General features: G+C 45.0%; 1 protein-coding gene across 1 annotated transcript in view; it reads right to left on the bottom strand.

Annotated features, from left to right (window-relative positions):
• WDR1 (WD repeat domain 1) overlaps window positions 1–23878 on the bottom strand; it is a 347946-nt gene that overhangs the window by 127285 nt on the left and 196783 nt on the right. The window contains exon 11 of the mRNA XM_085642417.1: window positions 11300–11387. Within this exon, the coding sequence (XP_085498543.1) occupies window positions 11300–11387 (88 nt within the window). The remainder of the gene's footprint in view (window positions 1–11299; window positions 11388–23878) is intronic.

The following is a 23878-nucleotide window of genomic DNA, read 5'->3' as shown; positions in this document are numbered from 1 at the left end:
AAACTTAAATACACGTCGAAACGACAGATAGCGAGGGCATATGGTGAGGGGGGGTAGGTCGGGAAGGCACCTGGCAACTAAAATATGTGAGGGCCGTGCACCGCAGACCATCCATGTGATACGCAATATGCGGGGGAGCCAAAATTTGGCGCGCAAGAAATTTTGAGCGAGTTTGTGACTGCATATAGTGCAACGTACGCCTCTAGGCCGACGGCGGAGCCAGCCGCAATAATGGAGTATCTGGAAGACGTGGCGATAGCGTGGCTGTCAGACACGCATAGGGAATATCTGTCTCTGCCAATCACGGTAGGGAATATCTGTCTCTGCCAATCACGGTAGAGGAGGTCACGGAAGTGATCAAAACACTGCCCAATGGTAAGGCGCCAGGCCCCGATGGGTTTACCTGCGAATTTTACAAAGCTTTTGTGGAGCAGCTGGCACCCCGTTTGGTGGAGATGTATGGGAATGCCTATGAACAACAGAGCCTGCCTCCGACTTTACGTGAGGCGATCTTGCTGGCACTGCTCAAGCCGCAGAAGGACCCAGAGCTCTGTGACTCATACAGGCCTTTGTCTCTAATAAATGTTGACAATAAGATACTGGCCAAATTGCTCGCTGCCCGACTTAACCCTTTAATGTCTAAGCTAATATTACCCGACCAATCAGGGTTCATCCCCTCGCGTTCCTCCGCACAGAATACACAGACTCTTTGCGCTATCGCACTACCTGACACCTACGACTAAGGCCGCGGCGGTCTTCCTGGACGCAGCCAAGGCTTTTGATTCGCTGGAATGGCCATACTTAAACACTGTGCTACGGAGGATGGGCTTCCCGCCCATGTTTCTCCGGTGGATACAGCTGCTGTATGACGCGCCAGTGGCGCAAGTCCGGGTGAATAAATACATTTCAGAGCCCATCGACATCCGCAGGGGCACTAGACAGGGGTGCCCGCTGTCCCCACTGCTGTTTGCTCTAGCGCTGGAGCCGCTAGCATGCAAAATTAGACAGGGGCATCACTACTCAGCTCTGCAGTTTCCACAACGGCCTCTGCACATATCACTGTATGCGGACGATATGTTCTTGTATGTGAGGAACCCAGGGGACAATATGAATCCTTTGTTGCGGGAATATATTAAGTTCGCTCATCACTCGGGTGTAACTATAAACTGGGATAAATCTCCGATTATCCCTTTGACGTACAGCACACAACCGCACCCCATGGAGTACCCCTTGGAGTGGCAGACCGAGCCGGTGAAGTATCTGGGTGTGTGGTATCACCGTGACCCAGAGATTGTCATCCGGGCAAACTATGGGAGGGCGATCGATGCCCTGGAAGGGAAAGTGCGAAGGTGGATACAGCTGCCGCTGTCCTTGGCTGATCACATTGCCATTGTCAAAATGGTGATACTGCCTAAACTGCTATACCTTTTCAACAACATACCCATCCAGCCTCCTAAGGAGGTTTTCCGTCGCATTGCCACGCTGGTACTCCAGCTGGTTTGGGCGGGGAAAACGGCAAGAGTTGACTTACAGACGCTGACGTTACCCTACTCCCGGGGAGGATTCGGAGTTCCTGATTTTTTGCTATACTACCTCTGTGCGCAGGCACAATATGCGCACTTCTGGTACCACAAAGTTCCATACTTCACACATGTGGCAATTGAAGAAGGGGACGCGCTACCGATCCCACTAGATACGATTATCACGCACCGTAGACCTCCCCTGCATAGGAATGACATCAACACGATCGATGCCACTAATAGAGCATGGCACTCAATGGCTAGGAAGGCAAATAAACTGCCATTATACGACCCGGCGCTCCGGCTCCACTGGCACCCAGAGATCTCGGTAACCCAAGAAGAGGTGGGGGTGGGATTGCTGAGACAGGTCGGTATAGATACCTTGGGAGACCTCTATGAGGACGGTAAATTCAAAACGCTTGACAAGCTGACATTCATTAGTAATAAGACACTGCTGTTTCAATTTAACTACCACAGACTACAGAATGCTATTAAAACGCTGTTCCCGACATACCCGGAAGAGCTCCCGGCGATGTCCGCCCTGCAGTGGATAATCACCACACCGAAGGCCAAAAGCCTGGTGTCCACGCTCTATGCTAAACTACAAAGTGACATTGCGGCAAACACACACAAGGCCATGGAGAGGTGGAATAACTGCCTCGATGTTCTGCTGACGGAGGAGGACTGGACGGTTACTTGCACACTGACTGGTATGCTGACGCCTAATGGCAACCTACGCATACTCCACTTCAAGTATCTGCACCAGACCTATTACACACCCGCCAGATTGCACAGATATGGGTTACGCTTGGATTCTAGATGTGGGCGATGTAATCAAGAAGGGGCGGATTTTCTTCATTTGGCATGGTCTTGTGGGGCGATAATGGAGTACTGGGTGCAGGTGATGCAGTTGCTGGGATAAATGGTGGGAGGGGAGTTGGGCTGCACGGCTCGTATTTGTTTGCTGGGTCTGCTGCCTGGGGTAAAAGCTCAAAAGCGCAAATTTTGTATGATTTCCCTACTGATGGCAAAGCGGAGAATATCGCTCAGCTGGAATGGCAGGAGTGCGCCAAAAGTCAAAGACTGGCTCGCTGATTTAACGTATTGTAAGGATACACTAAAAACGTACGAAGAGGAACTGCCTACCGGGTCGAAACCTCGAGATTACTGGCAGTACCTAACCCAATACCTGTTGCAGTCTCAGATGAACTGAAATGTGTGTTAATGGAGTGCTCTGCGGAGGGTGCGAAGGACCTTAGATCATAAATGCGCACCGGATGATGGATGTTGTTGCACTGTGACCACAATGTTCTGGTTGTATTCCTTGTAAAAACTAATTAAAAAAAAAAACTACCAATCCCACAATGCCTCATTATGGGCAAAGTGGAGATTAGGTATAAAACGTAAAAATCGAAGAGGGACTCCATGTACTACCGTGAACAAGAACTTTATGTTCGAAGCGCGTAGGAGGAGGAGATGAATGGTCTAAATAAAGAATCCTGTACAAGCCAAGGAGAGTGCCATGTACTGGTTCATTTGTTGAATAATATTTAGCGAGAATTGGCAGTTTCTCGCCACGAGCACCAGCTGGACTGCGCTCCCCCCGTTGTGTGTGTGTATATATTTATATATATTTTTGGGGGTTTTTCAAAGTATAAAACACAGGTACAACAAGACTGGACACCATTACAATCAGAGTGGATAACATGTAGTACAACAAAAAAGCCCGGATTACAAGTAGGCCAAATATTGGGTGGTATTATGATGTATTTACCGGGTACAGTAAATACATTCAATTTTGAGTTTTCCTAATGAAAATTATAAATTACATTTAGATTTTTGGAGCTTTTTGCAACAAATTCTGGACGTTTTGAATTTACTTCATGTTTGCACCTAATGCATTACAGTACATATTACCTGCCAAATCTCAGTAGGGGAAAATTGCAGGAGTTGATTAATATTTGCAAATCTAGGAACTGCGATCCCGCCACAAGGGTTTTGTCTGGGATCGCAATTAACAGGCCACTCCAAGGAAAGGCTAAACCATGTTTAGCATTTTCAGTGCAAGCATAACCAATGACATGAATGACAACGCTTAGTAAATATAGCCCTGAAGAGTTATTTTTCCCCACTCATGCAATATAGCAGAGGATAATTTTTAGTACATTTGGGTATAAATTTGAGGAGAATGATCACAATTTTAGGAGTGTGGAGGGGGTGCAGGAATATCTGGTGTATATCATCTCTTCCCCAGTGACCTACATTTAGGAATTCTCCCCGGATTGCTGATGGTGGCTCAAGCTGAACATCAAACAATCACATTCTTTTTACAGCTAGGACCCTACCAAAAATGCTGCTCAACTGAGCGAGAGACACAACCCACAGTAGATGGCAATGGTGAGCATTTTTTGGAAGGTATGATAAGTTAACATTTTGCTTTCAAGGAATAATGACTGAATTTGCAAACTACAATCCATCTACTAGGTTGAAGTTGGCAAAACATTCTACTCCAAACATGGAATGGGTCTATGCGAAGGCCAGTTAATAACCAGGCTAATTAAGTATACTGTAGTCTTGTAAACCCATCACCACTGCTGTGGAGCAGCAGTAAAGGAACATGCACAGATTAACCACAGTAGTGAGACGTTTAGGAGATGCAGCAAAAAAAACAAAAAAGTAGTTCCAAACTAGCCCTTTTTAGGAATGACCAGCATCCCCAGTAACTTCTCTGTTTTATATCAAAAGTAAGGAATATCCTACTTACCAGTATGCATCCGTTCTTGGCATGTAGAGCTGCAGATCTATACACTTTTGCATAGATCGCCATCTGGTGTTGGGCCTGGATGTTTGCAGTGTGTTTTTCTTCTTGGACAGTCTTTGGAAGTCACGAGTTCGGTGACTCCTCCTTCGGTCCGTACTGCGCATGGGCTTCGGCTACATCCTCAGATTGTTTTTCGCCAGCAGGGAAAAGATGGAGCGTAGTGATAATAGTAAGAATCCCATGTGTGTTGTATCTAAATAAGATAAACTGGAACGGATACAGGTAGCCGGGGAGGCGGGTGGGCGTGTATAGATCTGCAGCTCTACATGCCAAGAACAGATGCATACTGGTAAGCAGCATATTCCGTTCGAGGCATATGAGCTGCAGATTATACACTTTTGCATAGATTATATAGCAGTACCCAGCCCTAGCGGCGACCACCGGTATCCGTTGCAGTGGTTTGAAATAGTGTCTTTAGTACAGCCTGGCCCACACTAGCTTGTTGTTTGGAGTGCACGTCTACACAGTAATGTTTTGTGAAGGTGTGCGGTGTTGACCATGTGGCTGCTTTGCAGAGGTCATCTAAGGGTATGTTCCCTAGAAAAGCCATAGAAGCCCCTAGCTTTCTTGTAGAGTGGGCTTTAGGTGGAACAGATAATGTTCTTTTTGCTTTGTGATAGCAAATTTGTATGAACTTTACAATCCACCTAGCTATCCCTGATTTAGAGATGGGGTTGCCTTTATGCGGTGGAGAGAAGGCGACAAACAATTGTTTAGTCTTTCTGAAAGGTTGCGTTCTTTATATGTAGTACAGTAAAGCCCTTTTAACATCAAGTGTATGTAGAGCCCTTTCCGCAACAGATTGAGGTTGCGAGAAAAAAACCGGTAATTCCACCGATTGATTTAGATGGAAGGGGGAAATGACCTTGGGCAGAAATTTTGGATTTGTGCGAATTATCACCTTGCTGTGATGCATCTGTAAAAAGGGTTCTTGTATAGTGAACGCTTGTATCTCACTAACCCTTCTAAGGGAAGTGATAGCTACGAGGAAAGCGGTTTTCCAAGTGAGGAACTGTAGCTCACATTTATGCATTGGTTCGAAAGGCGGACCCATTAGCCTTGTAAGAACTACGTTTAGATTCCATACAGGGGAAGGTGGTGCCCTGGGCGGAATTACTCGTTTAAGGCCTTCCATAAAGGCTTTAATAGCAGGCACTCTGAACAGTGATAAATGCTGTCTGTTTTGTAGGTAAGCAGCAATTGCTGCTAGGTGTAGACGTATGGATGAATATGCCAGGTTACACCTTTGAAGATGGAGCAGATAGCATATGATGTGCTGTATGGATGCATCTAAAGGGTTGATTGTATTGTTACGGCAGTAAACAACAAATCTCTTCCACTTTGCGGCATAGCATGCTCGAGTGGTAGGACGTCTGGCTTCCTTGATAATATTCATGCAATCAGGGGGAAGGTTAAGGTATCCAAATTCTAAGATTTCAGGAGCCAGATCGCAAGGTTGAGCTGAGCTGGGTCCGGGTGCCTGATTTCTCCATGGTTCTGGGTTAGGAGGCATGGGGACAGGTGCAGTTTTTGATGTGGTACCACCGATAGCTGTAGTAGTGTGGTGTACCACGGCTGCCTGGCCCATGTTGGAGCTACCAGAATGAGTCTGAGGGAGTGCTGTTGTAGCTTCCTTACCACTAATGAAATTAGCGGGAGAGGTGGAAAGGCGTATGCAAATTTGCCTGACCAGTTCATCCATATCGCATTGCCTTTGGACAATGGGTGTGGGTATCTGGCGGCGAAGCTTGGGCATTTTTTGTTTTCGTGGGTGGCGAAGAGGTCTATCTGAGGATGCCCCCACTTGTGGAAGAATGGGCGAAGAACTTGTGGATGCAGTTCCCATTCGTGCATTTGCTGCGTTTGTCTGCTGAGCAGATCTGCCATGGTGTTTTGTATGCCTGGGACGTGTTGTGCCAGGAGAAAGATTTTTTGTGGAATTGCCCATCTCCATATGCTCTGTGCTAAGCGGGAGAGCTGGGGAGAGTGTGTCCCCCCCTGTTTTTGAATATAATACATTGCAGTCATATTGTCTGTGCGAATGAGGACTGCTTTGGCTGAAATTGGTTTCTGAAAGGATTTCAGGGCTAGAAAGATCGCCAATAGCTCCAGATGGTTGATGTGGAGTAATTTTTGCTGTGGCGTCCATAGACCTTGCACTGTGAGGTGTAGAAGGTGCGCTCCCCAGCCGGAGAGCGATGCGTCCGTTGTTAGAATCACCTGAGGAACCGGGTCCAGGAACGGCCGCCCTTTGAAAAGGTTTGTGGTGTTCCACCACTGCAGAGAGTGATGGGTGCGACCGTCCACCAACACCAGATCCGTCAAATGTCCCTGGGCCTGGTTCCACTGCCGTGCTAGGCACTCTTGGAGTGGACGCATGTGGAGTCTTGCATGGGGCACTATGAAGATGCAAGATGCCATCATCCCTATTAGCTTCATAAACACTCTTGCTGGGAGAGAGTGCTGAAGAATGAATGTTTGGCGCAAGGCTTGTATGCTTGCGATTCTGGCTGAATTGGGATAGGCTATAGTTTTGGAGGTGTCTATAGTGCCCCGAGATATTGCTTTGTGTGAGATGGTATGAGGTGGGACTTTTGATGATTCACCGTGAAGCCTAGCTGGTGGAGCAGTTGGATGGTGCTGTTTGTATGTTGCACACACTGGTAGGACGCAGCTTTTATCAGCCAGTCGTCCAAGTAAGGGAAGACATGAATGTGTTGTCTTCTGAGGTGTGCTGCTACTACCGCTAGGCATTTGGTAAACACCCGTGGTGCAGTTGTGACCCCGAAGGGGAGAACCCTGAATTGGTAATGATGACCGTCCATCACAAACCTGAGGTACTTCCTGTGAGAAGGGTGTATTGGAATATGAAAGTATGCGTCTTTCAAGTCCAGTGTAGTGAGAAAGGCTCCCTGGCAGAGGAGTGGGAGAACTTGTTGGAGGGTTACCATGTGGAAATGGTCCGAATGTATGTATGTATGTATGCATTTAGAGGCCTGAGGTCTAGAATGGGCCGTAGGGTCTCGTCTCTCTTTGGTATTAGAAAATACAGAGAGTAGACCCCTAAATTTTGCTGATTGACGGGGACCTGCTCTATAGCTTGTTTTTGCAGGAGGGAGATTACCTCCTGTTTGAGCAGTGTGGTGTGTTCTTGCGACATTGTACGGTGCCTGGGTGGAATATTGGGTGGGGTAGATGTTAGTTCGAGACAGTAGCCTGACTGAACAATTTGTGTCACCCATTTGTCTGATGTTATGGTCTCCCAGGTGGGAAGAAAATGCCGTAGTCTACCCCCGACTGGAGTGGAATGGTCTGGGGGGAGCGGGGGAAAGTCATTGGGCGGGCGGTGTGGCAGAACGGGTGGTGTTGGTTTTGCCCCTGCCCTTATTATTGTTTCCTCTACATCCACCTCTTTGATAGCCCTTCGAGAAGGTAGTCTGAGGAGGGGACTTGTAGGAAGTAGAGGCGCTATCGGCAGAGTAACCTCTGCCCGTGCCACGAAAGGAGGAACGACGAAATGAACGTCTAGGGTTATGGGATTGTAATGCCCCCATAGACTTTGCTGTATCCGTGTCCTTTTTCATTTTCTCCAATGCTTCATCAACCTTTGGACCAAATAGGTGTTGTTGGTCAAAGGGGTGATTTAATATAGATGCCTGGACTTCTGGCTTAAACCCTGAGATTCTGAGCCAGGCATGACGACGAAGCAAAACACTGGTGTTTATAGCTCTAGAAGCTGTGTCTGCTGCGTCGAGGGCACATTTAATTGAGGTGTTGGTAATGAGCTTTCCCTCCTGTATTCGCTCATGAGCCCTGTGTTTATGTTTGTCTGGGAGGTGTTGCATGATAGCTTCCAGCTCATCGTAATGTGCTCTGTCATAACGTGCAAGCAGTGCTTGCGTGTTGGCGATGCGCCACATATTTGCAGCTTGCGAGGCAGTGCGTTTACCAGACGCATCTAAGAGCTTTGACTCCTTATCTGGTGGTGGAGCCTCCCCTGATGATTGAGAGTTAGACCGCTTCCTAGCTGTGGATACCACTAATGAGTCCAAGGGAGCAGGTCCTTTAATATATGCAGGATCTGTGGGGGCTGCTTTATATTTCTTCTCTATCCTGGGGTTTAATACCCTAGCTCTGACTGGGTCCTTGAACACCTCTGCAGCATGTTTGGTTACTCCTTTTAGCATGGGCAATATTGCTGTGGCCTTATCTTGTATGTCAAAAGTGTCCAGTAGGAAATTGTCCTCAACTGGCTCACTGTGTAATTCTACCCCATGGTAGTGTGCCGCCCGCTATATTAAGTGGTGGAACCCCAGGGACTCCTCTGGAGGAGATGGCCTGGATGGATAAATGTCATCCTGAGGCATATCTGGTACATCGGGGTTGTGGTAATCCTCCCATGGGTCTGGTGTCCCTGGAGGTGTGGGGTCTAGTGGGGCGTCTGCTGGATCATAATCTGGATCTCCATAATCAGGGTCTGGAGATGGGGTTGGAGAGCGGTGAGGCAAAGGTGGCGGAGATATGGGAGGTGGAGGAGGTGGTGGGGAGGGTACTCTGAAGGGAGATGTGGCAGAGTCCTTCCGTTTTGGCGGTGGAGGAGGATCTGGCTTGTTTAAATGTCTTTTTTTTGGAAGACAAAGTTAAATACCCAGTCTTTGGATCCTTTGTTAAAGTCTTTTGATAAGGATCTGGCGTAAATAGTTCTCCTGGCACCGAATCGTCTGTCGGTGCCGATGTTTTCCGAGCCGAGGGCTTCGATGGTTTCTCCATGCCATGCTTTTTCGGGGCCTCCGATTTCTTCGGTGCAGAGGCAGGCTTCGGCGCCGGAGCGTCGGTGCCGAGGGATTTATGTTTATGTTTTGTCGGCACCGAGAGTGCAGGTTTCGAGCCCGATGGCTTCGGAGCCGAACTGGGTGTAGTTTTCTTCGGTGCCGAACGGTGTTTTTCGGCACCAGGAGTAGGCTGGCACGAGCCCGAGCCGCCGGGAGACTTATGATGCTTCGACACCGGGCCCGAAGGTGGGGTGATAGAAGCTGTATGTTTGGTTTTCCCTAGGCCCGGAGGCGAAGGTGTAACCGGAGTCTCTTTCGGTGTGGGTACGGGAGTGGGAGGGGGTAGAGTACTCACGACCCTCTGCGCCGGTGTGATCTCCCCCAGGTCAGAGTCGTCTGCCTCAGAAGCGCTAACGATTTCTTCCTCCTGCTCGGTGTGCTGCTGCCCGGAAGCTCCGGTGTCGTCTCCGAAGATGTCAGGTGGAGCCGAAGTCGATGAGTGCGCCATGGTGCGTCGAGCTCTTCGATCCCGGATGGTCTTTTTCGATCGAAAAGACTTGCAGGCGGGGCAGTCTCGGGCCTCGTGTTCGGGAGAGAGGCAGAGGTTATACACCTGATGCAGGTCGGTGTGGGGAAATTTAGACCCACATTTTGGGCACTTTTTGAAGGGAGTCCTTTCCATTGGCCGAGACCGGAGTCGAGGGAGGCCCGAAGGCCGGTGCCGATGTCTGGAATCGAGAAGTGCCGCAGAGAGAGATGAAGAAGATGATTTTTGTCTTAAGAATCTCGATGGCCGAGGATTTTCCGTCGAAGGTCGAACTGGAAAAGTTCGAAGCCGGAGCACGAAGTATCACATCCGAGCCCGTTGGCGGAAAAAAACAATCTGAGGATGAGCCGAAGCCCATGCGCAGTACGGACCGAAGGAGGAGTCACCGAACTCGTGACTTCCAAAGACTGTCCAAGAAGAAAAACAAACTGCAAACATCCGGGCCCAACACCAGATGGCGATCTATGCAAAAGTATATAATCTGCAGCTCATATGCCTCGAACACTATTTTACTTTTCAAAAGTGTTATCGAAATTCATGTCCAAGGCCTATTCCCGATCTTTACTTCTAGTCATTGTGATTTTTGATTTAATCCAAGACAGAGGGGCCAATTTTACAACCAGGGGTCGCATTACACATGTAGCGCATTTCCCTACACTGCGCTGGGCGCAACTCCTAAAAGGTACGCCCAGTGCAATGAAGGAAAATGTGCCGCATTATGATGAAAGCGCTGCCCCCAGGGCAGCCCTGAACTCTCACTGTCCCTAGGGCAGCGCATTCATGTGAAAAATGGAGCGGCTGCTTTTAAGCCACTCTGTGTTTTCCCAGTGCAGACGGCAGCCCGCCTCCACTTTTAAAGGAGATTAGAGATCCCCTTGCGGGCAAGTTCAGTCAGTGACTGCACCCGCCTTCAAGGGGATTTCTGGGGGGGTCCAGACCCCCTTTCATCCCCTACAGGGGGCTGCTCTCAGGGGGCGCACTCTTTTAGGATGCGCACTGTCAGTGTGCCTCCTGAGAGCTTCTTTGCCCCTGCACCCGCGTCTGATGCAGGCGCAGAGGCAAAGGGATTCCCTCATTTGTATGGGGCACGCACCCATGCAAATGTGGGAATACCCCCTGAAGATAGTGGTGGCGCTTTATGTGCGCCAGCGCTATCGTTATTACAGAAAGGCCCGCAAAAGCATCTGCGGCCCCTTCTGTAATACCGAAGTGCCCTGGGGCACACAGTGGGCGCAAACGCTTGTTTCACCTCCGGGGAATTTTTGTGTAATACAGCCCCTGGATGTTACCATCTCAGTATATTACCATTAAAGTAAGCTCACATTTATAATTCTTGCAAAATGTTTTACTGATGTGGCAAACTAGAAATTCACTACCACATTTTTAAAACGGTGCCTGCAAGAACACTAGGGTGTATGGTTTTTCCATCTTCACGAACATGTACTATATGCAGAATCTTGAAAGTGCAAGTGAATTGAAGTAGGTAAAGTTGCGACAGTGAAATAAAAATAATTCTTCACCTTGGCAGGTCCATCTTAGGAAACTGTGCACAACCATACTTAAGAACAAATAAATCTGCTTAATCTCAGAACACAGTATACTTGTGTGTTACAAATAAGGAAATGTAGAGGACTCCTACCTGCCCAATGCACAGCACTACAGTATAACCATTGGGACCAACTGCTAAGGTTTTTGGCTGAACATCCAATTTTGTAGTACCCTGACCACTGAAAGAAACAAGAAAGGTACAAACTAATTTGCCTTCAATCTTAAGATTTACTTTTTGTGCTAACGTAACATTGTGTAACATGTCAATTAAATAACACATCATTTTAAAAGGGCATTGTAATGGTTCACAGCAGTGTTCATATGATCTGCAGCAAAACAAAGAAAGGAATAGGAGGCATTAGCACATTTGAAATAATTTGAACACTAATATGGACAACAGTCATAAGATTTTCAACGTACATTGTTACAAACTGCAGCCACGTGTTCAAAATAGCTGGCAGACATTGGCTTGCCAAGCTCAGTTCTGTCTAATTGGTTTCAAAGTACAGATCCGTTAGTAATTTTTCTTATTTTGTTAGGAAAAATGAAATGAATAAGTCTAGTCATAAATATATAAACTCCAAATACATTTACTTCACAGAGTGAAAGAACTAGAAACCCTTCATGCATTGTATATAAGTGACCGTCTGTTACTATATCTGGCCAGGACTGTATCTGAATACTGAGCAAGGACAACTATCATTTCACATTGGCTAATGAATGTTATTACAGGAATCCAAAAGTCACGAGTCCGCACGTTTCAGCCCCTAAGGTAGGAACAATAGAGGACTTCATAAGGCCTCACATAATATATAGTTATATAGATTTAATACTTAAATTAAAACAAGAGAGCTCTATCAAAACTCGGGAAAGTGTAAACCTGCAAAACGATCAAGTTATAAATGGATCCATGTAGGGTTAATCTGAATGAGATTTAGATTGTCCTCATTTGACCCTGGTGGAATTCAAAGAACAAAAGAGAAAAATACCTTGGAAAACAATTTCAGCAGATTTGTATACACTGTCAGAGAAAATTAAGCAAGTAATAAAGTTAAAGCATGATAAAATAGTAAGCTAATCGTTGACTAGCAAAAACACATTTGATGCAAGTTTAATGAAACATGTAAGAATAAATCAGATTTTGAATAAGGCAAAAAGTACAAATTGATAATTCATTGCCCCTTAAGAAAATGTGTTGACTCAAAAACCCATTTTTCATATTCATGGAGCCAGTAATGAAAAGGATCGGCAGGTAATTTGTTGATTTGGAAACAGGTTTATTTATGAAGGATATTTAATGGCATTCAATGAAATACACACTACACACATTGTTGAAAGCATTTAAAGTGCCGTCATTTTATCGCTCAGATTACCATATAATAGAGTCGCTATCGCTTAGCTATCAAATTAGGACTGTTACTTAGATGCTCAAGACCATCCCTATTTTTTCTAAATAAAATATAACCTATGATAAAGGTATCGAGGCTTTTAAACAAACTACTAGATACTTCTCAGTAAGCCCATATAACTCTAATCACTTAACTGGGGTGGAGGAAGCATTCACGTCCACCACAGTACTTCATAATGCAGTGGACATGAATAGTTCGACAACTGTAGTGCTATAGGAAATCCTTTTAGTGCGAGCATCAGAAGGATCATCTTTTTACAACAATTTTGTTGAGATGAGAGGGAAGCTTTCCTAAAGTTTAGAGAATATTGTTTTTCTTTTTTAAATTAGCAGGACATGCAGCATGCGGATGTCACACTGATTGAAAGTGAAACCAGTCTGTGCCATTTTGAGCCAAAAGGTTTCACTTTGACCAGTGCTTTTAGCTCCATACCCAGCGAGACAGGTACCACTGAAACGTGGACAACATTATGCCTTCTCCCTAGTGTATATCTGCTTAGGGAGCACCCAGGAGAGCAACCCCCCAAAAAATTAAAATTCATCCTTTCTTCCATCCTGGAAGAGCAGTCTGCACGTTTTGCCCCCTGCCCCGAGGAAAACGGCAGAAAGATCACTAGATGCCAGGAATAATTAAAGTAAGTGGGGTACTGTTTTTATTAGAAGTGTGCCAAAAGTTGACAGTGGTACTTTTGTTGCTCTCTTTATATTCTGGATCTTTCCCTCGCAGAAACGTGAGGAAAATCGATTTTAGCCAAAGCTGAGGTCTGCAGGACATTCTAGGTAAGAAACCTTAGTGGGATCAACACAAGTCTTAAGACCCTTGCTTCCGCCAGATGCCTAGTTTCCAGAAATGTCTGGGCTGGATAGGTCTCTGGGTGGTGGCTGAGCCGGGCCCAAGCACAGCAGCAACCCATAACGCCAAATTGGGTCAATTTTCAAGATGAAAACTTCATGTCTCTAAGATGCATTTTGGGGCCTATCGTGTGCAGGGCTCTAGGCTCAGCTACACGAGTGGGGTTTCGTTTTTAAGGGGAGAAGTGTGAGAACACAATAGCAGAAAATTTGTTAGCAATCTGATTTCTATCAATTTTTTGCTTTAAAAATTTAATCCAGTGTGCAAATAAGATCACATTTGCAAAATGCACTCTGAATCACATGATAGTATGGGTAATCCCAAAGTCAGAGTAGTATAAATAACCAGCATCTACGGCACATTTATAAATGCCTAGGTTTCCGTCATCGCATTTTTTGTTCATTGCGTTTTGCCGTATGAACTGATGCATGTGACAACACAGTTAAATATAATTATAAGCAGCAGCTCAGTTGTTGGCTCTGGGTAGCGCCTGTTTTTGGACAAGAGAGAATATATATTCCTACAACCAGAAGGGTCTGGTAGATGTAAGGCGTAATTACTTTTGCAAATCGACCTTTGGGGTAGAAAGTTATACAGTAAAACATTGTCCCCCACTGCAAATTGTTGCCCTATTTATTTTGATTATTTTCTTTTTTTTATTTCAATGATTTGTTTCTATGGTAAAACAAGCATAACCCTACATTTAGGGTTAAAACCTTAACTGGCCTGACTCCCAAAGATTTAGGTTGGCCTGCCTTACAAATGGCAATTCAAGAGAACAACCCACAGAATATTCTTTGTGCATCAAGTCCACTTTCTGAAAGAAATTACAAACATGATTTTGAACATTGATCTTGCCATAAAAAGCTATCTAAAAGTAATAAGACAAAACTTGTTCCTTAATAAAGAAAAGTTTTACATTTGCCAGCTACATAACGAAACCCAAGGTAAATGTTGTGTAAAACACCTTTACGAAGAAACAATATCTAAATTACTCAAGCCTATCCATCAGATCTTCTGCGTTCTCAAAGGACTAAATGTACTTAATGCTTCCACATTGAGGAAATATGAATTTTGTGATCAGTTATGTCCCCTATCGTAGACCCCAACGGCTCCATGTGCATGCTATAAGTACATGTATGTTCCCTCCTATTCCACTTTTGAAGACGCAAATATATGTGCGTCCACCGTCAACATGTCCTCTTTCAGATCCGCCATGAATGGGTCAGATATTCCATTCCTAAGTATGAAAGGCCACCGACTTTATGTGGTTCACTTTCCACATTTTACAGATTCAGGCGAGTAGGCCCGAATTCTGTCATCAAGCCTTTTCCTGCCTTCTGCTTCTGAAAGCTCCAGTCTGAGCCCGCATCTGTGACCATGAACTTTGTCTTACTCCCTGCGCGGCTAACGGTGCCTGATCCAGCCTGTCGCCTGCCAAAAACTGTATTTCACCTTCGAGATTATCTCCTTCGCTCCTCATCCGATGCATTCCTGTCTAGTAGTTTAGGTAAACATTCTTCCAGCTCCCGTGCAAAGGGCCAGGCCTCGCTGCCCTCATGCAAATAATTCATAGCCCCGTTACCATGGAATATTCCTACCCCCTCGCATCTAGTGTAGACACTTAGACGCTTGTACACGCACTAACAGTCAGTATAGTCAGTATAGAATTAGATTTTATCCTAAGAGACCTCTCTTTTTGGATAACACAGTTCTTTAAACATAGGATATTAGATATGATTTGGGATTAGGTTGACATAACCCCAGACTTCTGTCTCCACATGTAGAGCTAAATGTCAAGTCCCCTTCACCCTCTAGTTGCACGTCAATCACACGTCATGCGGCTGCGCGCGCATCTCTGCCAACTATTTCTGCTGACATTGCAGGATTCTTTTATGGATCCACCCACTTATGACATCATGTTTAATGACGTTTCTTAAATTACGCCCTCCATTAGTTACGTATGCACCTTTTATCAGCTGTTACGCCTCTTGCATCTGTTTCACTGTAATGTATTTTCTATAAAACTGCCTATCTGTCAATAATATATGCTCCTTCCTTCCTGAACTTTCGTGGTGATGGAACAGAAGGCCCACAATTCGAATTGTCTTCCTTTGTATAGGAATAAAGCATTTTAAAACCTCTAATACCACGGATTCTGCCTCTTATATTTACTGAGTTATTCTTGATAGACTTTACCACATAAAAAATAGTACCGGTAACGAAATATTTACCACATAAATTGGCGCCCGAACAGGGACACTTTCTCATCTCACGCGCCGGCGGTGCGTTGCAGGCCCGGTCTCCTGCCACAGCTGAACGGACAACAAAAACGCGTATCTACAGGATTTCCTGTGTCTCCTTCCGGCCAAGCGGGGACGACTGAGGCTGCGATCAACACCCAGACGAGGCGGTGAGAAGTGCGAAGTATCCCGACCAGAGCCTAGCTGAGAGAGCAAGATCCGAGGTATACAGAGACCCGCCAGGTTCCGAAGTTCCGAGTCCAGTCGAGTCGAGTCCAGTCCGGTCCAGTTTCAAGTTCCGTTCCGAGGCCTTCCGTTCCGAGCTACCCGGTGAGTACCATTACCGGGGAGGCATTTAACGTGCACATAGTCTGTGCCGGTCAAGACGGGTTTGGGTACACAAATCCGGTCTGCACTGTTTTAGCAGTGTATCTGTACTGTTTAGCAGTATATATAGTATGTTTTGCATATAAATAAGTATTATCTAGTGTCAGTATTATGTCAGTAACCAGTTTTCTATTAGTTATCATTGTTCGTAAAACTGTTAAGTGTTAAACGTTTTTAAATACGTTCTATATACTGTGGTGTGAATGACTGTTCATTATTGTGTTTTTTTGTATAAAGTGTGTTCTAGTAATAAGGTCTAAAAAATGCCGCTCTTTTCGAAACTAAGACAGATCAAAACTAGAAAAGGGGTACTCGAAGAAGCTGTTCCCATCCCACCTAGGGACACTCCAGGGTACTTTATGTATCATAAGCATGGCCTAGATGCCGTATTATTTCTTGATTTATGGGTGGATTACACCAAAGAATTACCAGAGAGTCAGAGATGGCCCGCAGCGGGGACCTGGGATGCAGATTGCATCATGCGAGTAGAAGAAGAATTATGGAAAAAGAAAGCCAGACAGTCACAGAAAGATGCCATTGAATTATGGCGTAAAGAATCATATAGACGTACAGAAAAAGCACTTAGACAGGAAGATAAGGGTAAGGAGAATTCAAATAAAGTCCGAGAAAATCTATTACTTGAGGAAGGTACCCGAGTAAAATCAGAACAAGTAGATAGACAAAGAAACGCCCTTATGAATGGTATGTATCCACTTCTGGCCGAAGGGTTACCTAAGGCTACTCCGGAAATACCAAAAGACTTGCCACCTCCATTGTTTCCGATAAAAGCACATCCCAAGGGGCATCCCAGAACCGCAGAAGATGTTTTCCTTTCCCGCTATTTAGATTACGCAGCTCCCGAGTATGCTAATACCGCACCACATAGACCGCTTGCCGATGATGCTCATCGCCAAGAACATTCGTCTGTACCTCCGCAACAACACGCTTCGACACACATTCCGACAAACACATCTGTTTCCACCGCTTTTCCCGCAACGACGGTTGCTGTCTCACCCTCAACAAATCCTTTCACGTCCAGCACCCCAGACGGTGCTACAGGAGGTACGACAGACATTTTTTCTACGCCACCCAGAGGAAATAAATTTTCCCTTAGAGAATTAGCACACCAACGTACGCCCAAACTAGCAACTCCCGACATGCTTAAGGAGCTTCTAGTAGATTGTAGATATGATCCTGTGCCCGGTAAACGGGACGAAATGCTGCTGTCATCATTACGTATTCGACGAGCTGCAATATATTTAACGAAGTTACCAGGAATGAATACACATTTAGAAAATATATATCACTTTGTCCAGTCAGGGCGAGGTCCTGAAAGTATTAGCAGAGCCATGGAGTACCAGAAAGCGGAGGTACAGGGACAACTGTTACGTTTCCTCATAAACTGTGTAATTAGAAATCAAGACCGGCCTGGGGTAAATCCGGAAGAAATGCAAAAACTTGTCACTTGGGGCCAGAATATATCAGAAGGAAGACATGATAAACAGTTATGTATAGTAGCTATGTACCGAAAGATCCGCAAAGAGGTAGAACGAATACACGAAGAAAGATTAGAGGTAGACGCCGCTGACCTAAACAGAGAGGAGGAGGAGCAAGAATCAGAGCAAGTAGACACGATAGCTTATGTAGGAAAAGGAAGACCCCATAATAATACCAGAGGTTTTAACGACCCAATACGTCCAATACGTCCAGAATATAATAGACATCCTCCAAACCCTATGCTAAATACAAAATCCCCTGAACACTTATTCCAAGCCGCTGATAAATTACTCCGAGATCGAAGGGGGTACCACGTGCTCGATTCCATGGACGAACAAGAATTAGCCAGGTCAGCAGTACAATGGGCTGACAGTCCCGGCGAATACAATGATGATGTACTTGCACACACGTTTCTGAATCTAGACCCATATGAACAACGTTTAGCTAGTATATACAGGATTCAACACCTCCTTATATTATATAAAAGCCAACACTCTGATCCAGGACCCTTACCTGACATATTGACAGAACTACTCACCAACATATGGAGAGGGTCAGGTACTGATTTGATTAAGGAAATACTAGAATCCCGAAACCAATATTTAAATTTCGTATGCCCAGAACACGTTCCAGTTCCCATTATGGGAAGAAAAATGTATCACATAGATAGACAGAACCCGTTACGCGAAGTGCACCCGATCAGAGGTGCCGGCGATAATTTCACACGCGTGTTTGTGTACACGCCTATAACTAAACTGGAATTATTAGAAATGAAGAAAGTAGTACCCAGTCATGACAAAGATCCAGCAGGTTTCCACCGTGAGATAAAAGACATGTTACTCATGGGAGAGTATACCTACCCCGATATTATGAAAATATTAAAAGTCCTATTACCCGCAGGTGTTTATGAAAAACTCAAAGAAAAAGAATGGGAGGTAGGAGACCAAAAGATAGATTGGACAGCATTAGAAAACGAAGAGAAGGCCCGAGCTGCAGGAGCAGGGCTTGGGGAAAAGACTACAGCATTAGCAGGATTATTAATACAGGTACTGCCACGTTTATTAACTACGAAAAAGGAAGACTGGGGTGCAATCTCAGCCTGTAAACAAAAACCAGATGAAGACACCAGTGATTTCTATTCCAGATTTGAAAAATGTTTCAGTATAAATAGTGGCATAAAAGCTAGTAGTGAGTCATATCCACATCTGTTTGTGACAAAATTAGTTGAAAATTCTCTGCTACAAGTCAAGAATAGAGTATTGAAATTCGAAAGTACCTGGCAAGGTAATACCCCATCACAGATGCTACAGATGTTACAATATCACCACAATAGAATTAGAGAAGAACAAGAACACGAACAAAGACGTATGAAAGATACAAAAATGAAAATGCTTGTTGCACAGTCCGTTCCAGCCGATGGTCATCAAAAGGGTGATTCCGCAAGTCCTGCAAAAGGGACATGCAACTATTGTAAACAACAAGGTCATTATATACACGATTGTCCAGTCCTGAAACATAATATAGCCACAGGTAGAACACATGAGAGACCACGTCCACCCAGACAGGATCAGAATCAACAACAAATCCCTCAGCATGCACAACCTAGGTTAGCTCCGCAACAATTAGCTCCGCCACAGGCAGCTCCACAACAGATCGTAACACCACCACAAGCGCAGCCTATTGCTGCAACACAAGCGACAACACAACAGATGTATCAGCATGCACAAACAGATTATCCCGATTATCAGCGATACTCATGAGACAGCCTAGAGAGGGAAGTTGGCTTACCCCTTATTGAGGTTCCTGTAGACCAAGAGGGACCTTATGTACATAGTGAACTATTAGGGGAAGACAGAAAGTTTTTACTTGATACAGGGGCAAGCAGAACAACTATAAGACGCAGTGAAGTTCCAGGGGCACCCCTCTCAGGCTCACAGAATATTTCCCTTGGATTCTCAGGAAAACCTATAATTAATGACGAAACACAACCTCTTGCACTCACAGTAGGTCCATTGACACGTACTACAGATTTATTGCTTACTAAATCATGTCCAGAAAACTTGTTAGGTATAAAAACATTGAAAGCTCTAGGAGCCATAATATGTTGCTCTCCGGAAGGAGTACGACTATTTTTACGTGACTTTAAAGGTCAATACGTATCCAGAAACATGGAACACCGACTGCAGAATTTACCTACACATTTATGGGCACAAGGCCCCACTGATGTTGGTTGCATGAACATTACACCATATCGAGTTACACTGAAATCAGGAATAGTACTACCACGAATGCGACAATACAAGTTACCACCAGATGCTGTAGTGGCTTTACTGCAAATCATTGACGAGCTCATTGCACAAGGAGTGGTTGTCGAAACTGACTCCAATGTATGTAATTCTCCGATAATTCCGATTCTTAAAAGAACGGATCCAAAAGCACCACCAGTATATCGATTAGTTATTGATCTGCGCGAATTAAATAAATGTATTGTACCACAATACCCTGTGGTCCCAGATATCTCTTCATTACTCACAGCTATTGACTCAGAAGCAACGTTTTTCACTGTAATTGATCTCAAGAATGCTTTCTTTAGTGTCCCAATAGATCCGGAAAGTCAATATTTGTTCGGTTTTAGTTTAAATGGACGAAGTTTTAAATTCACACGCGCACCTCAAGGATTTACAGAAAGCCCCAGCATCTATAGCCAAGCACTGAAACGAGAACTTGACAGTATCCACATGCCAGTTAACACTGCCTTGCTTCAATATGTCGATGATCTGCTGATCACCGCTCGAAGCGAACCTGAATGTGAAAAAGCGTCACTGACGGTTTTGAAATTTCTGGCCGACAAGGGGCACAAGGTGTCCCCTTCTAAGCTGCAATTCTGTGTCCAGCGAGTTGTTTACCTTGGGCACTCGCTGTCCAAGGAGGGAAGGCAGCTTACATCCGACCGCATCCAGTTAATTGCTAACATGCCACCACCCAAGACACAAAAGGAGGTACGGGCTTTTATAGGCCTCACTTCATACTGTAGGCAGTGGATCCCTCAATATGCATTTCTAGCAAAACCACTCATCCAGTTGACAACACAGGAGGCAGCCACATCGACTGTCCTCCCTTGGACTCCAGAACATACACACGCCTTTGAAAGCTTAAAGAAAGCTTTATGCCAAGCACCTGTCCTAGCAACACCATGTTACGGTAAACAGTTTACACTCTTTGTTACAGAACGCGAAGGTACTGCTTTGTCGGTACTCACTCAGGAACAAGCAGGATCACACAAACCGTGTGCTTATTTCTCTAGTACATTAGATCCAGTAGCTCAGGCACTTCCAGCGTGCCTGAAATCAGTGGCAGCAACAGCTTTAGCAATCAGACAAAGTGATGCCATAGTGTTAGGACATCAATTGACAGTACAAGTACCACACGCAGTAGAGGTTCTCTTGAACGGCACACAAACACAACACTTGACGATAGCAAGACTCACCGGTTACGAACTGACATTATTTCAGCCACACATAGAAATCAGACGTTGCAATACGTTAAATCCTGCCACACTGTTACCAGTGGGCGGAACAGATCCATTGGCACATGATTGTGTCGAAGTCATTACTATCACGACGAAACCCAGACAAGACTTGACAGACATCCCTTTGTCAGATCCGGACTTGACATTGTATGTAGATGGGTCATGTATGAGAACAAGTACAGGAGAGTTAGTGGCCGCTTACGCAGTCACAACAGACACTGAAGTCATTGAAACAAATTGTATCAACACTTTGTCAGCTCAAGCAGCAGAGCTCACCGCTCTGACACAAGCCTGTATTCAAGCCAAGAATAAGAAAGTCAACATATACACAGATTCACGTTATGCATTCGGAGTCGTCCATGACTTCGGCGTACTGTGGCGAGAGAGAGGTTATTTAACTTCTCACGGTGCCCACATCCAACACGGACCCCTCATTCAAGCCCTATTAGACGCGATTCATCTACCTACTGCAATATCGATTATGAAATGCAAAGCCCACACAAAAGTTACCGATATCATTTCCCAGGGTAATGACCTAGCTGACAGAACAGCTAAACAGACTGCTCGGAATCAGACTCACACAACTGACATGACAAAGACAATAGTTCCGACACCAACACATTGCATGACAGTTAAGGATCCCGCCCTTGATGTAATTGATATACAGACACACGCTACACCAGAAGAAATAAAGAAATGGACTGAATTAGGAGGGATCCAAACAGATCAAGGATGGATGACGAAGGAAAAATCTATATGGTTTCTTCCCGACTCAATGGTCCAAGTCATCATTAACACTATACATAGTCCAGCGCACCTAGGAGAAAAAGCTATGCTAGACAGCATTCAACACATTTGGTTCAACAAACATTTGCGAGCCGCAGCTAAACAAAAGGTTCGTACCTGTATGATATGTTGTCAGTTTAATCCAGGTAAAAGCATCCCCGTAGAACAGGGTGGATTCCAAACTCCCGATCATGCTTTTGAAGTCCTCCAGATGGATTATATCCAGATGGAACGATGTCGAGGATTCAAATATGTTCTCGTAGTTGTCTGTGCTCTTTCCCGTTGGACAGAAGCATACCCGGTTTCAGATTACACTGCCCCGACTACTGCCAAACAGTTAGTTCGAGAATTCTTCCCACGGTACGGTTTACCACGTGTTGTCTATTCAGATAACGGCCAGCCGTTCTCATCCGAACTAATGAAACACGTTTCCCTCCTATTAGGCTATCAATGGAAATTTCACTGTGTCCGACATCCCGAGGCAGCAGGTCTCGTAGAACGCCATAATCAAACTCTGAAAATTAGATTGTCCAAAATATGTACAGAAAAAGGAGTCGATTGGATAGTAGCCTTACCAGTTGCGCTCTTTTACATAAGAATGGTAGCACATTCTCGAACAGGGCTATCCCCGTATGAGGTGATCTTCGGTAGACCACCAAATATGTGGGGGACGCCTATACCTCGCAAAATCACTGACGTTGACTGTAATATGCTGACAGATTACCTGGCTTCCTTGATGTCTGCACTACAATCTTGTCGTTCACAGGTATCCGCAGCTTTTCCCGACAATACTGAGGTGAAGCCCCATGACGTAGTTCCTGGTGACCTGGTGCTGGTCAGGAACTTTGACCGGAAGACCCAACTGGATCCTAGGTGGAAGTCACCGAAGTTAGTTCTACTCACCACAAGGACAGCCGTGAAAATCGAAGGAAGAAAAGGGTGGTTGCACTCGAGTCATATCAAGAAATTTTATGGACTACCACCCAGTATAGAGACTCACCCCTGTATTCCCTCACAGACAGACTCAAAGCTCCCCTTGGTTGAGCAATCGAACTCAGAACTATATAAACTAAAATTGAGGTCTACTAAGTCAGACAATTTGATTGTTTAAGTCCTCTCCAAGGTGAATCGGTTGAATTTGTCTCTGACATGTATCCTCTAGACCGGAATAGAGAAAGAAATAATCAGATGCAGCTAAAAAAGCATGCGTATTGTAAATCATTTCGAAGTCACTGCACAGTAACATTATTAATTTTGTTTTTTCTAAGTCTTCTGATCATCATTGTCAGCATACTATTGCACATGTATTACCCTATTCCTAAGCGTGCTTATGATATAACTGCAGAACATTCTTTTAGTGAATTACCTCCACATGAATTGTCTTATAGATTTGCGCTGCGCAACAACACATTCATTAGTATGTTACATCATTCCCATCAAACCAGCAATGCCACAAATTGTTGGATATGTGGCCGACTCCCTCCCTATCAGAACTATAAGGGAGTTTTGCCCCTCTTTCCCTATCCGTTCACACACAATGGCTCCTGTGGAGCATGGTTTAGTTTGATTAACTCCCTAGATTCAAATTCCGCAGTTTATCAAGACAGCTGGGTATGGGGAAACCTGAACTTAGTTATGCTTAAAGTCTGCTACCCTAACCAGGAGGGACTTCCCAAAAGAACAGGAACTGATCTAGAAAATGAAGTATATGGATTAGGTAATTTTACACTTAACCTTATGATCCTGAACGTTGAATCTGAAGCTACACCAATCTTGCCCGCCATGTCAGTATTCCCAGTAAAAGGTGAATTATGTATCAGAAAGAATGGTTCCATACACATGGGCCATAGTAAATGCACCACTGTAATAAAATTCAGTGATCAAGGCAAGTCTACATTTAGAGCTTCTCGTCATTCCTACTTTATATGTGGCCAGACCGCATATATACGTCTACCTTTAGATTGGGA

The sequence above is a fragment of the Triturus cristatus genome, chromosome 2_2 (genome assembly GCF_964204655.1).
Source record: "Triturus cristatus chromosome 2_2, aTriCri1.1, whole genome shotgun sequence".
Classification (NCBI taxonomy): Eukaryota; Metazoa; Chordata; class Amphibia; order Caudata; family Salamandridae; genus Triturus; species Triturus cristatus.
Note: the sequence above shows the minus strand (reverse complement) of the source record. Positions and strands in the feature narration are given on the sequence as shown.